The sequence below is a fragment of the Tenrec ecaudatus genome, chromosome 14 (assembly GCF_050624435.1).
Source record: "Tenrec ecaudatus isolate mTenEca1 chromosome 14, mTenEca1.hap1, whole genome shotgun sequence".
In the NCBI taxonomy this organism is placed as follows: Eukaryota; Metazoa; Chordata; class Mammalia; order Afrosoricida; family Tenrecidae; genus Tenrec; species Tenrec ecaudatus.
In genome coordinates this window covers 125,344,873-125,358,073 of record NC_134543.1, presented here as the reverse complement: position 1 = coordinate 125,358,073, position 13,201 = coordinate 125,344,873, and the positions used below count along the sequence as shown (strand labels likewise).

The following is a 13,201-nucleotide window of genomic DNA, read 5'->3' as shown; positions in this document are numbered from 1 at the left end:
GGGGAAGCTCCCCACCCCCTAGGGAAAGAGGGGTTGCTAAGCAGACTCTAGACAAGCGTGAGCGCTCTCTGGTCTGCAGAGTCCAGAGTGAGCAGCACTGCCTCTGCCTTGGCGACTTCAAGTGGTCTGTCCTGCAGAGGGTGCACTTCTCCCGCAGAGCAGGGCTGCGCAGTTTGCTTGAAGGCTCACATTCTGAGCCACAGGTCCAGCGGAATCCTGGTTCCTCTGATTGTGGCCGTGAGACGGTTTCCCTTTCTGTAAAATTAGGGTAATAGCGGCGCCTCTGTCCATGAAGGATTCTGGCGGTGAACTAACCGGAATAGCGCGAGGTACGCACAGAGCACTCGGGGTTAGCTTTTAGTAACAGTCACCGCTGGGAACTGAGCTTACAGATCCACATTCACAGGAAATTCAAGTCAGTTACCCTACACTGATGCCAACTGTGTGTATCCTTTATAAGCAGGTAGCTCTGCGCGCAGCTCCTCCAGTTCTTGTAGGCGTTGCTTCTACAGGGCGCTTATTTGACAGGATTCTCTTTCCCTCATGAGTCATGTGCTCATCGCTCTCTTTCCATCCTGGCTGCTCTTGTCCTACTCCTGAGCCAGCAGACCAATGGTTCTCAACCTTCCTAACGTGCTGGTGACCACCAACCATAAAATTAGTTTCATAACTTCATAACTGTAATCTTGCGACTGTTCGGAATCGCAACGTAAATATCTGATATGCAAGATATATTTTCATTGTTACAAAGTGAACATAACTAAAGCATAGTGATGAATCACAAAATCAATATGTAATTATGTATTTATTCTAATGACAAATGAAATGTTGTCTTGAAGCATGGCGTAGCATGGGTAACAGGCTTCATGCCGGGCACTCGGATGTGGGTGTATCTGCATGTGGGCGGACCCACCTGGAGACGGACAGAGGAGCGGTCTATCCTGAGACCATCGGAAATAAGTGTTTTCCGACGGTCTTAGGTGACCCCTGTGAAAGGGTCGTTTGACCCCCAAAGGGGTCACAACCCACAGGTTGAGAACTGCTGGAACAGACCATCAATTACTCATGTGTAAGTTTTGGTTGAAGTTGAAGAAAATTAAAACAGAGCATGCCCTAGAGCCAAAACGCGACCTTTGGTATAGCCTGCCTGAATCTCAAAGCATCTCCAGACCGGATTTGGCTCACTGAACGTTCACAGCAGCACCTGCCGTGCTGCGTGAGGAAAACAAAAGGCCGTCAAAAAGGCACGAAGAGAGGAAAGATGGACGTGGATGTCAGAAGTTTCTGAAATTTGCTCTCAATTGTAGAGCAGCTCGAACAAATGGAAGAAATGATGAAGTGAAAAGCCAAGGGCAGCGGAGGGCAGAGTATTAAAATGAAATGTGCAAAGACCGTTAGTTAGAAAACTGAAAGGCAAGAACATGCTCAGCCTGTGATGGGGTGCGCACAGAAACCCGAAACAGAATGGAATTGGGCTGGGCAGAGCAGAGCTCTCACGGTACGCATTTCCCTACGAGGTGTACATCGAGCAGCTCACTCTGAGTTACTGACCGGGCGTTCTCCCTGGTCACAGTGAGTTTTTTTGTAAAAGCCGTTTCACTCGAACCTCGTTTTTTGTGATGTGTGTCTGGTTTAAATGAATAGTGTGCGGCTGTGAAGTTTTGTTTCCTGCTCAGGAAAAATGCCGCAGAAATTGTTGTGATGTTCAACATAGCTTAGAAGGACAGTGCATGGGAAAAGCACAAGTGTGTGTGTGGTTTTGTCGTTTCAAAAAAGGTGAAATGTCAATTGATGACAAAATTCACTCTGGACATCCGTCGGCTTTCTGAGCGGATGAAAACATCGACTCGTAGGGCATTTGCAGTGGTTTCCCTCCGGTCAGACTGTTGGCCAAGCTGTCTGTCTGGAGGCTCCGAAAGGCTGGGAGTCGTGTGTGACAAAAGAGGATAAAGGCCAGACTTGTGGCTGATGGGGGTCTGGCTGCGCCATGCAGTCCTGGCAGCCCCTCACAACGACAGGAGTGTCGCGGTGCCGCGGCTGGGCTGCCACCTTCATTTCTTATGGACCTGGTCCACACCTTGGTTACAAAAACTGGAAGGAAGCATGTCCCCCTCTTTGGAGTCGGGTGAGGGCGCTGTGTTCGGCTCGTCAAGTTCCAGTGGAATGGGAAACTATATGGATAAATAAAGGGATTTTGAAAGCCGAACAGATCCATTTGTGAAAAACAAAGATGAGTTGATGTGATAGAGCAGTTGATAGGCATATGATAAAGCAAAACCCACAAAATGTTCGTTGTTGCATCTAGATAGTGAGAATGAATGTTCACTGTTCAATTCTTTTAATGCCTTTGTTTGAAATTTCTCAAAATACTGTGAACAATAGCCTTGCCCGTTTGCTTTACAAATGCTCATTTGCTTTCCGGGCCAGGTGTGTCTGTGCCTTTGCAGCTGGGCCTGCCCGACGCAGTCCCCCCGCAGTATGGGGCACTGAGAGAGGTGAGCATCCACACCGTGAGGGCCAGGCTCCGGCTGCTCTACCACTTCTCCGACCTCATGTACTCCTCCTGGAGGCTGCTGAACCTCAGCCCCAACAACCAGGTAACAACCGGCAGCGCTTTGCCCTCAGCCTCGGGAAATCCTTCCATGCCTAGCACGTCAGTGCCCAGCGAGGCAGAAAAGGCAGCACTCCTGTGCCCTTTGCTGTTACTGGTTCATGGACAGTCCAGGTACTGGTGATTGCAGAGTGGCCTGTCTTCATGAACTCTTCTCTGTTTTGGTTTGTCCAAAGCTCAAGAACATGGCAACGACTAACCATGTGTTCTACACAACTAATCCATAGTGGGAGTGGGGGGGGGATTGGGGAGGGACAAATGAGGAGCTGATACCAAGGGTTTAAGTGGAGAGCAAATATTTTGAGAATGATGAGGGCAACGAATGTACAAATGTGCTTGACACAGTTGATGTTTAATGTGCTTGACACAGTTGATGTTTGTATGGATTGTGATAAGAATCGTATGAGCCCCCAGTAAAATGATTTTAAGAAACAAAACTAATCCATAATTTTAAAACTTCAGCTTCTTATCTGTTAACACCATAGTCAGTCAAGGTGGTTATTATATACTGAACCTGGAATGTTGAGAGGGGCTCCTTATACATAAGCCTTAGGGGTTCCTTGGGAGAGAGAGGGTAAATTTGGCTGTCTTTATGGAGCAGTCTAGTGATTTAGGAAGAAATCAAGATGATTATTCTTTCAATATGTAGGCATACCTGCCAAAATGGGTATCACTTAGACAACTATTTGCAAAATTCTTTAGGAAACCAGTCATGGGGCGTACGAAAGATTTAACAGATCACTGTTAGAAACAGATACTTAGCTGGGCACGCAATACCATGCAACCCAGACCAATGTTAGCCAACTTTTTAATTAGTTGGAAAAATGCCTGTGATGTAATGTTATGGGGAAGAAACTGGAAATTGCATCTAAAATATATTAACAATGTAAAAACTGCTTCACTGAATTCACAATAAGAAGTTAAGGATTATTTATCTGTTTTTCTTTTATGGTGATAACTTTAATTAGAATAAAGTCTTTAGACGACAAGCTTATCCTTAATATATATTTTTTTGTTTTTATTTTCTTAAAAATAGGTTTATTACCATATACTTCACATATTATATAATTTAATCCTTCATATTAAGAAAAGTTATATAATTATCACCACAATCAATTTCAGAACATTTTCTTGCTCATTGTTTTGTTTTTAGCTCTAGATCTGTTTTTAAAGCAGTGTGAAAAATATTTGTATACACAGAGATGAAAACAAGAAGGCATTTAGATCAGAGTGTACATAGGACCATCTGTCTATAACAGGATTAGGAAAGGTTTTATTTGGGGCTATATGTTCTTTTCTGTAATTTTTAAGTTATAATGATTATATTATTTTTCATTTAGAATTTTTTTAAAATGTTATTAAGTGACATTTTCATTAATTAAATTTTTGATTAATGTATTTTAATTACTAAATTATTTTATCAAGATCTGCTAAATATGTATATTGATACTTTAAAGTGTTATGTAAAAGTTATTAATAACACTAAGTTTATGTTTGGGGTTCCATTTAAAAAGGGCCTATTTTGTCATTTCTTCCCCTTTCTGATGGCCCTGCGTTCTGTTCCAGAGCAGTACCTCTCACTACAGTGCCGGAGCCTGGGGCATCGTGCAGGGGCAGCTTCGGCCTTTGTTGGCCCCAAGGGTCTACACTCTCCCGATGGTGCGCTCCATAGGGAAAACCATGGTGCAGGGCAAAAACTACGGACCTCAGATTACTGTAAAGAGAATATCAACCAGGTTAGTTCGACTTTCTTAAGTGCACATATAACTAACGCGTTGCTATTACTTTAGCTTCCTCATTTCTGACGCATGTGGGTGGACACTGAGGCCAGGGCAGGGACTGGCGGTGTGAGCCTGCACTGTCATTGACTGATGGAAACAGGTATTAGGTCATCTTTGTGGTGATTGGGAAGTTAATGCGAGTTGTACTTCATTCCCTTCTCCCGTTCCTTTACAGAGGCCGGAAATGTAAGCCCATCTTTGTCCAAATAGCAAGGCAGGTAGTTAAGCTGAACGCGTCGGACCTCCGGCTGCCTTCCCGAGCCTGGAAAGTCAAACTGGTTGGCGAAGGTGCTGATGATGCTGGAGGGGTCTTTGATGACACGATCACAGAGATGTGTCAGGTATTCCACTCCCTGCAGTGTCTGCTGAGTCGTCTGCTCCGACGGGGGCTCTTTTTTGCTGTTTCCAGTCTTGAGGGTGTTGTGTGCCTTCATGAACATAACAAGGGTTTGTGAGCCTGTGACACAGCGTCCCTCACAGAGTCATGCTGTTAGTGCGTGTAGAGGTGAATTATACGAGGGTTAGTGGCCTCCTTGCAGATGTCCCTCAGTAAATGTCTGCTGTGCTGTGACACTGGCAGAGGAACCTAACGCCACACATGTGCACATAGGCTCGCCCTGTGCATCGATTTACTCGGCTGCTTTTGGAGCAAAGTCGGACTGGCAGTCTCTGGGAAACAATAGTCCAAAGGGTTCAAACTCATTGTAATCTTCAGACCCGTAATGATACCTTTGCTTCCAAATCAGCTCTCTTGTCTGCCTCTTAAACAGAGTTGGGTATTACTTACTGAGTCTGCTGAAATAACCCTAAATTCTGTTCATAGATACCCCAATTCCTATCCTAGATTGACTTGCTCATCATGATTCTTCATATTACAAGATATTTCCACATAGAAAATTAACTCATTTTAGTTTAAATTCAAACTATTAAAATATGGAGATAGGTAACTCGTAACATTAAAATGTCTAAAAACAGTGTTTTCAGTATGGCTTTTAATATACTCCATTCATTGATGATCATTTATCCAAACAAGATTTTTCTTTCTTCCACAGGAACTGGAAACGGGTGTAGTTGACCTTCTTATACCCTCCCCCAATGCCACCGCAGAGGTCGGTTACAACAGGGACAGGTAAGGCTGGCAACAAGTGTTTGCTGAATGCTCCCGGACTAAGAATAAAGAAAACCAAGCTCCCTGCCATCAAGTTGATGCTGAATCCTAGCAACCTTATGGGAGAGAGTAGAACTTATTCTGCGAGTTTCTTGAGACTCCCTCTAAGGAGCAGAAACTCTGTCTTTCGCTCTGGTTGTTTCGAACTGCAGACCTTGCAGATTTCAGCCCACGGTGGAACCACTGCCCTACATGGCTCCCACAATAATAACAGTAGCTCACACATGGAGCACTTAGTGTGTGCCGGGCACTGTTACTGTTCTAATTGACATGTTTCTGCTGCGGAATCCTCCGTTGTCAATCTGTGCAGCAGGTGCTATCATCATCCCCTTTCTATAGATTGGGGGGGAGGGCGGGGGCGGCGCACGGCCCACGGGGGCACTTCCACTGTAAAGGGGTGTTTATCTTGGGTCTACTCAATAGTAATACAGAGAATTTGAGGACACTCAGGCAGGCTTGATCACGAATCCTGACTTCTTTTGTATTTCTGAAGCACCACATAACCCTTTCTGTAAAGAATCTTTGCATCACAGTTCATTAAATGCTGTGCCATCAAGTCATCGCATTCAGTCTTTATAATTATATGCTATCCTCTAGTGAAATGATCTTAGGAAATACGGTATTGTGAGTAGACGGCTTAAGAATGACTAGACCCTTTGTCTGCCCTTTTGGGGTTCTTGTAAGAATAATCCAAAATATGGTCCCTTACACTGTATGGGATAGCAGCCACAGGCCATGTGTGTCTATTGAGTATTTGAAATGTGGCTGGAAATAGAACCTTAAAGGTTATTTAGTAAATTATTAAAATTAAATTAAAATCCCCCCCGGGGGGAGGGGCTAGCAGCTCCTGGATTCATCGACATGGGCGTAGACCAGCGCTGCAGCTCGCAGGTGACTTGAGTCTAATAGAAACGACAGTTTTGTGAGATCTTTTCTTTAATTTTGCAGGTTCCTTTTTAACCCCTCCGCCTGCCTAGATGAACACCTGATGCAGTTTAAGTTCTTGGGGATTTTAATGGGGGTTGCCATCCGCACCAAGAAGCCTCTGGACCTCCACCTGGCCCCCCTGGTGTGGAAGCAGCTGTGCTGCGTCCCGCTCACGCTGGAGGACCTGGAGGAGGTGGACCTGCTCTACGTGCAGACCCTCAACAGCATTCTTCACATTGAAGACAGTGGGATCACCGAGGAGAGTTTCCATGAGGTGAAGCCCGGCCATTCTGTTTCTGCTGGGGCTGACTGTCTTATTCAGATTGCTTCTTCCACATGCCATGCTCACTGCTGCCCATCAACAGCCCAGCCTCCAAGTTCTGTTCTTTCCCCATTCGTCTGCTCTGCTCGTAGGGTGGAGACCAAGGTGGGCAGGGAGGTCCAGGGGACTAGACCGCATCAAACCTGGTGGGGCAGAAAGATCAGCTGCATGCCTGACTCCAGCCAGAGGAGTCAGCCTGTAAGAAACTGATCATCCCACCTGGGCGTTTGTTATATTTTTTGTAATGACATACTTTTGTCGCCATGGTTACCATATAATACTCTTTTCTCTTCCATTCTTAGATGATCCCTCTTGATTCTTTTGTTGGCCAGAGCGCTGATGGCAAAATGGTCCCCATAATCCCTGGTGGAAATAGTATCCCACTCACATTTTCCAATAGAAAGGAGTATGTGGAAAGGGCCATTGAATATCGGCTTCATGAGATGGATCGACAGGTGAGATGAAGCATCTGCAAAAGTGCATATGAATGCTTGAGTTTGTCTCTGGATGAGAGCCAGCTAGATACTGGCATGGGTGTTTACTATTTTGGCTCATTGGTACGTGTATTTCAGACCTAATACAGAGACTTTCCAGGCAGAATCTCTGGGTCTTTGATCTCCTTAGCAAGACTAGATCGGCTCTGAATTGGTCAAGGTCAACCTCTCAACCCCGGGCATTCAGACCCTGTGCCTCCTAGTCTTGTCTACTTTCATGTTCTTACCGTTCCCCAACCTAGCATCCCGACTCCATCTGGGTCGGTGACAGCCCAGTGAACAAGCCCCTCCCCCCCCCCCCCCAGTGCCTCCTCCCTTTCCTGCGGCACTCCTTCAAGTGCCAGCCGGGAACACGTCTCCTGCACAGAGCAGCTCCCTCTGGGCTTTCTGCCCTGTGGAGAGCTCGTCCTTGCATTTCATGTCCTCAGGTGTTGGTGCTGTGGTCCAAGAATTAGACCCCAGATGTGGGGTCCTGTTTCTTCAGTTAGATGGAGGACATTGGATGAAAACATACGATTTGTTTCTTTTGCATTATCCTTGGCCCGGGGCGACGTGGAGTAAGGACTGAAGAAGTTTATGGGCATATGAATGAGCAACCATGGAAATGAATGCTGTGTGCGTTTAGTGTTAGAACATTGATTTATTTCAGTAATGCTTGCTCAGTATGTGAGGGCCTGCTTCCTTTTTATTTGTTTAACTCACTTTAGACCAAGTCTAGCCACAAAATTATATCCTTTAGCCCTAACCAGCAAGGGAGCCCTGGCAGTGATACCAGGTGTGTCAGGGAGAAGAATAGTGGCCCACACGCAGGAGAAGTTCTGATAGGGCTCAGAGTCAAGGAGAATTGGCCCTGTTTGTGCCTGGACTTTGGAAGGACATGCAGTGGGTTTGAAGAAGAGACAAACAGGCCAGGGGTTGCCCAGCTCCGTGTGCCCACAGTGGTGCCCAGCAGATGCGCACAGTCGTTCCATGAGAAACTTCTCCTGGGCAGGTGGCCGCCGTGCGAGAGGGGATGTCGTGGATCATCCCCGTGCCGCTGCTGTCACTCCTCACGGCCAAGCAGCTGGAGCAGACGGTGTGTGGGCTGCCCGAGATCGCGGTGGAAGTGCTGAGGAAGGTGGTGCGGTACCGGGAGGTGGAGGAGCAGCAGCAGCTGGTGCAGTGGTTCTGGCGCACCCTGGAGGAGTTCTCCAACGAAGAGCGGGTGCTGTTCATGAGGTTTGTGTCCGGAAGGTCCCGCCTGCCCGCCAACGCCGCGGACATTTCTCAGAGATTTCAGATCATGAAGGTCGAGAGGGTAAGTGAGCGAGCGGTTCTTCTCCTACCTGGTCAGGCATGTCTGTCTGCTTGTGCGGCCTCCCTGCTGCTTGCATGTTGGGAAGCCAAACCGGGACCCTCAAGTAGCTTTGCCAATTCAGAATTAGTGCCTGGAATTCTAATTACGGAGAAAACAACAGTAAGTCCTGTTCAGGAAAAAAACACTTAGTGGGGGTGGGTGGAGTCTTACATCGACATAAACCTCACACGACAACCAGCGGCTTTCTCTGAAACCCCAGCCCCTTCCTGAGTGACAACTGCCTGTGGCCTGCGGGGCACTGCGTTGCCTGTGCTGCGCCTGCCGCCTCAGCCTGTCACCTATGCACCGGGCGTGGCTTATTTGGTTTCATGAGCATCCTGACCCTTAGCTGGGCCTGTCCTGGAAGGGAAGCCCGGCAACGTGCACAGTAGATCTTCTTGCCGACTGCACACGGGCGGCACTGCTTTCCACGGCCCAGTGAAAGGCCCAGCTGCAGCGCCCCTCCTCCCCTCCAGCTGCTGTTCTGACAGATGGCTCTGGATGAACAGGGCCCAGAGTCCTCAATGCACAGTGCTGCTAGAGTCATCTTGCTCCAGCACCCCTCTGCCCACGTCACTCTCTTCCTTTCGGACCTTTCAGGGGCCTTCTGCAGTGGGCCCGGACAAATGCCAGCCCACTCCGCCTCTCCTTCAACACCTGCACAGTCTGGCCTCTGTTGGCATGTGCTCTGTTTGCCCATAATGAGCTGCTTGCCTGGCTCCCCAGCAGACCACATTCTCCCACGCTCGGGTGCCTTTGCAGCCCCTGTCCCCGCTGCGTTAGTCATTTCTCCTGCCAGCACCGATGGCATCTCCTCCAAGAAGCCTTCATGGATGTCAGCCGATGTCCCTGCCCCACTCCTGAAGGCTGACTTGGCCGGGCCTCCTGTCTCCCTTCTGAGGAACGTGTCTGGGTGTCTGCTGGCTTCATCTGTGCTACCCCTCCCCTCAGCTGGGTGGGCCTCCTAGCAGGTCCGAGGGATTCGTTCAGCAAGCAGTGACCGTGTGGCCTCTTCCCCCTGGGCCTTTCCTGCCACTTTCGGTGCCTGCCTTCCTGGTGTTCCTCCAGGCCCCACTGCTGCCTCCTGAGGCCCCGGGCTGTGCTCCGGGCCAGGCTTGCTGCAGAAGCCGCACACAGGAGGGGGGATGAAAAAGCTTTTCTATACATGCGCTTCATGACTTGTCAGAAACCAAAAGTCGTAAATCTGTTGCATCGCTTCAGAGAGAGGTAGGGATGAGGAACTGGTCCACTTCTTTCAGCTGTGGAAATGACTGGGGCCTTCCGTCTGCCCTGGCTGCCCCCTACCATCCCAGAGTTAACCCATCACCAATCTCCTGCCTGGGGCTCTCAGCCTCCAAAAAGTGGCCACTGTGGGCCTCTCCTTTGTGACCTTTAGGCCTTTTCACCAGTTTCTAAATTTAAGTCATCAAAGCCACCTGTTGGCATTTTCCATTTTGGTGTCATTTGACTCACGACTGTCTGCACGTGGGCTGCCTGGGCCATCACTGGCTGGGCCAGCCACCCCGCCTCGCCTCCTGACGCCTGGTGTGGGCTCTGAGGCAGTGGTCCTGGTTTCAGAGGAAGCTCAGCAAGAAAATGCTTTCAAACTCTTTCTTTTTTAATTTGTGAAAACAACATGGTGCCAGGCTGGTCGTTCCCAGTAGTTGGGAAAGCGATGGCACTGCAGAACGGGGGCAGGAACGTGCAGAGCCCTGTGAACATGCCTCAGGCGCGCACAGAACGATGCGTTCTGCTGGTGACCCAGTAGTCACGCCTGAACGCTCCTCAGTTGTGCTGTGAGCCTTCGCACGTACCGTTTAACATGGCCGTGCCACAGGCAAATGGGTGGGCTGCGTGTCCATTCGTTGCTCCCCTCCTCGTCTGAGCTGTGTGTGGGCAGCTAGGCCGGGTGAAGGATGCGGGATGGAGGCAGGTGAGCCTGTGAAAGCCGTGGGACCTCACTACTGCCCCTCCCTGGAGTGTGAGCCCCTTTGGTGGAAGGGAATCAGCTACTAGGGCACCCCTTTCTCTGCGCCAGGCACTGTGCTGCTAAGCGTGCGCCCTCAAGCCAGCCTGTTAAGTCCGGGCACTGGGGAGAGGAGGGGCAGCAGATGCCCTGGCCATAGGACACTGGAGCTGCACTCTGCTGGGTGGCTCGGTGGCTACAGTCATGTCCCTGGGGCCCCATCGGGGTCTGGGCAGCCCCCGACCACCAGTAGTCACAGCACTGCGTCTCTCCCCACAGCCTTACGACAGTCTGCCTACCTCACAGACCTGCTTCTTCCAGCTACGGCTGCCGCCCTACTCCAGCCAGCCGGTCATGGCCGAGCGCCTGCGCTATGCCATCAACAACTGCCGCTCCATCGACATGGACAACTACATGCTCTCACGCAACGTGGACAACGCCGAGGGCTCCGACACCGACTACTGACCACCGCGGGGGCCACCCCTCCCCCCGTGCTCAGTAATGCTCACATCCAGCGTAACCTTGACATGCTTTTATGGTAACTACATAGATGTTTTAGGAACTTAAATCGACATTATAAACAGTGGCCACATTTAGTTACTCTAAATGTCACAAAGAAATTAGATGTTTTTATTTTTCTGTGATTGTTCTCCCCTTCCCCACCCACTCCCCCCCCCCAAAAAAAAACAAAAACAAAAGTGCTCTCAGTCAGGTTTTTCCCTCCATATTTTGGGTCACTTTTGATAAGTTTGCATGGAACTCTTTTGGTGCGTTTTTAGTTGGGAATGGTACATTTTTGTAAACCCACCAAGTGAACATGGAATTGTACATTGTGTATAATTGTTCATTAGAAAGGACAGTTTTACATGAATAGTCATATATTTATTTTGTTTTAATTTGAATTGCCTGTGCAGGGTTCCTTATACAAAGAAATAAAGCAGATTCAGGAATCAGAGCCTGGGCTGCCTATGTTAGCGCCAGTGGACGTTAGTGCAGAGGAGCCTGCGCCTGCTCGCTCTCATCCAGAGGTGGGGCAGCCCTTCCCACAGAGGGCACGTCACGGAGGCCTGGCAGAAAGGCATAGGAGACGGCCTTATCACCATCAACGTCCCTGGGGTCTTCGGTCTTCTGGGGTCGTCACCCATCCCCAGAGTGCCGAGTGCAGGGCTGAGGCCCTGGGGGCCTGTGGAAGGGTCGTTTGGGAGCTGCCTCCCCTTGTGGCTGGGTCAGCACCCCCCTGCCGCAGTCGGGGGCATGTGCCGTTGGGGGTCCTCCTGCTCGTTAGAGGCACATCGAAGTACAAGGCTGATGGTTGTCTGCTCTGCAGATCGTGTAGAAGCCGAGTTCCCCAGCACATTTTAATGCTGTTTTTTGTAGGTGCCACAGTGGATATTTGGGCCGGCTTATGCTCAAATACATACAGTAATCCTGTCAGAACACCTCTGGATGAGGAAAGAAAATCAGCCAGAGCCAATGTGAGGAGCCCCCGTGGTATTGGAGCTGCTCGTTGGCTGTGATGGGCATGGTTGGCACTGTGAAACCACTGCAGCTTCAGGGCTTGGAGTCCCGTAAATAGTTACACTCAGACACCCACAAGAGGTCGCTGGAAGTCAGCTTTGACTCCACGGCAGTGCGTTTGTCTTTGCTTCAATATGTTACTACAGGAGGGCTGCTGGCAGAGAAGTTGGAGATTTGAGTCCACCAAGAGGCCCCTCCACAGAAAAGCCTGACAGCCCACTGTACTGTCCTCCCTTTTAGAGCCATTCATTGCAGGCCCAACAGTGCTCCATCGTACTCCGACACACGTGGGACACCCATGAGTCAAGACTGGACTTCATGGCAGCTGGTTTGGTTTTTGCTTTTAAATTTGGTATTACCCCCATTTTTACAGCACCTAGTAAGTGGAGAGTTTGAGATTGAAATCCATCCACGTCTAACTTCAGTGACTCTACTCTTTCCACGTGGCAGCGCAGCCGTTCTCGGTCTGTTGTGGCATGGCCGTGGCTGGGTAGGGAAATGTCATGAGCCCGTGTGCCGTAGTCGGCCTGAAGTCCAGCACACCACAACAACCCTGTTGGACAGCCCAGCGCACCTAGTGTGGGGTTGGGCTCTCCTCGGCCAGCAGAAAGTCCACCTTTCGGCCCTGCCTGTGAAGGATCTGAGAACAACACAGTAAGATCGCCAGGGGAAGGAAAGAGCAGGGCAGTCGATAACATCGTCTCTGCAGGGAGGGCAGCCAAGTAGGAGGAAGGGGAGGTAGAGAAAGCAGCAATTGCTATAGACCTCCAGCATGTGTGCCTGAGTGTGTGAGTGAATGAGAGAGACTGAATGAGTGGCTTCTGTTTCCTTGAAGGATCGGTGGTGGGAGAGAGCAGGGAACTGGTACTTGGCCCCACCCCATCTGCAAGCTCCCAAGAGAGAGAGAGAGAGAGAGAGAGAGAGAGAGAGAGAGAGGTAGTTTTGAGTGAGCTGCCGTGCAGAGCGGGCAGAGGGCATGACTTTTGGGTGGGTGACCAGCGCACGTCATGGACAAGGTTTGTATGCAAGCGAGACAGAAACAAAGGCACTCAGATCTCCAGGGAACCAGGAAGCAGAA

At 49.5% G+C, this 13,201-nt stretch overlaps 1 protein-coding gene across 6 annotated transcripts in view; it reads left to right on the top strand.

The window, feature by feature from the left end:
* HERC1 (HECT and RLD domain containing E3 ubiquitin protein ligase family member 1) overlaps positions 1 to 11,560 on the top strand; it is a 196,610-nt gene extending 185,050 nt beyond the window's left edge. For all 6 annotated transcript variants that reach the window (XM_075531186.1, XM_075531189.1, XM_075531188.1 and 3 more), the window contains exons 71-78: positions 2,428 to 2,597; positions 4,178 to 4,347; positions 4,568 to 4,733; positions 5,445 to 5,521; positions 6,509 to 6,761; positions 7,112 to 7,264; positions 8,295 to 8,600; positions 10,885 to 11,560. In XM_075531186.1, coding sequence (XP_075387301.1) covers positions 2,428 to 2,597; positions 4,178 to 4,347; positions 4,568 to 4,733; positions 5,445 to 5,521; positions 6,509 to 6,761; positions 7,112 to 7,264; positions 8,295 to 8,600; positions 10,885 to 11,070 — 1,481 coding nt within the window. In that variant the 3' untranslated portion in view covers positions 11,071 to 11,560. The remainder of the gene's footprint in view (positions 1 to 2,427; positions 2,598 to 4,177; positions 4,348 to 4,567; positions 4,734 to 5,444; positions 5,522 to 6,508; positions 6,762 to 7,111; positions 7,265 to 8,294; positions 8,601 to 10,884) is intronic.
* Positions 11,561 to 13,201: the final 1,641 nt, after the last annotated feature.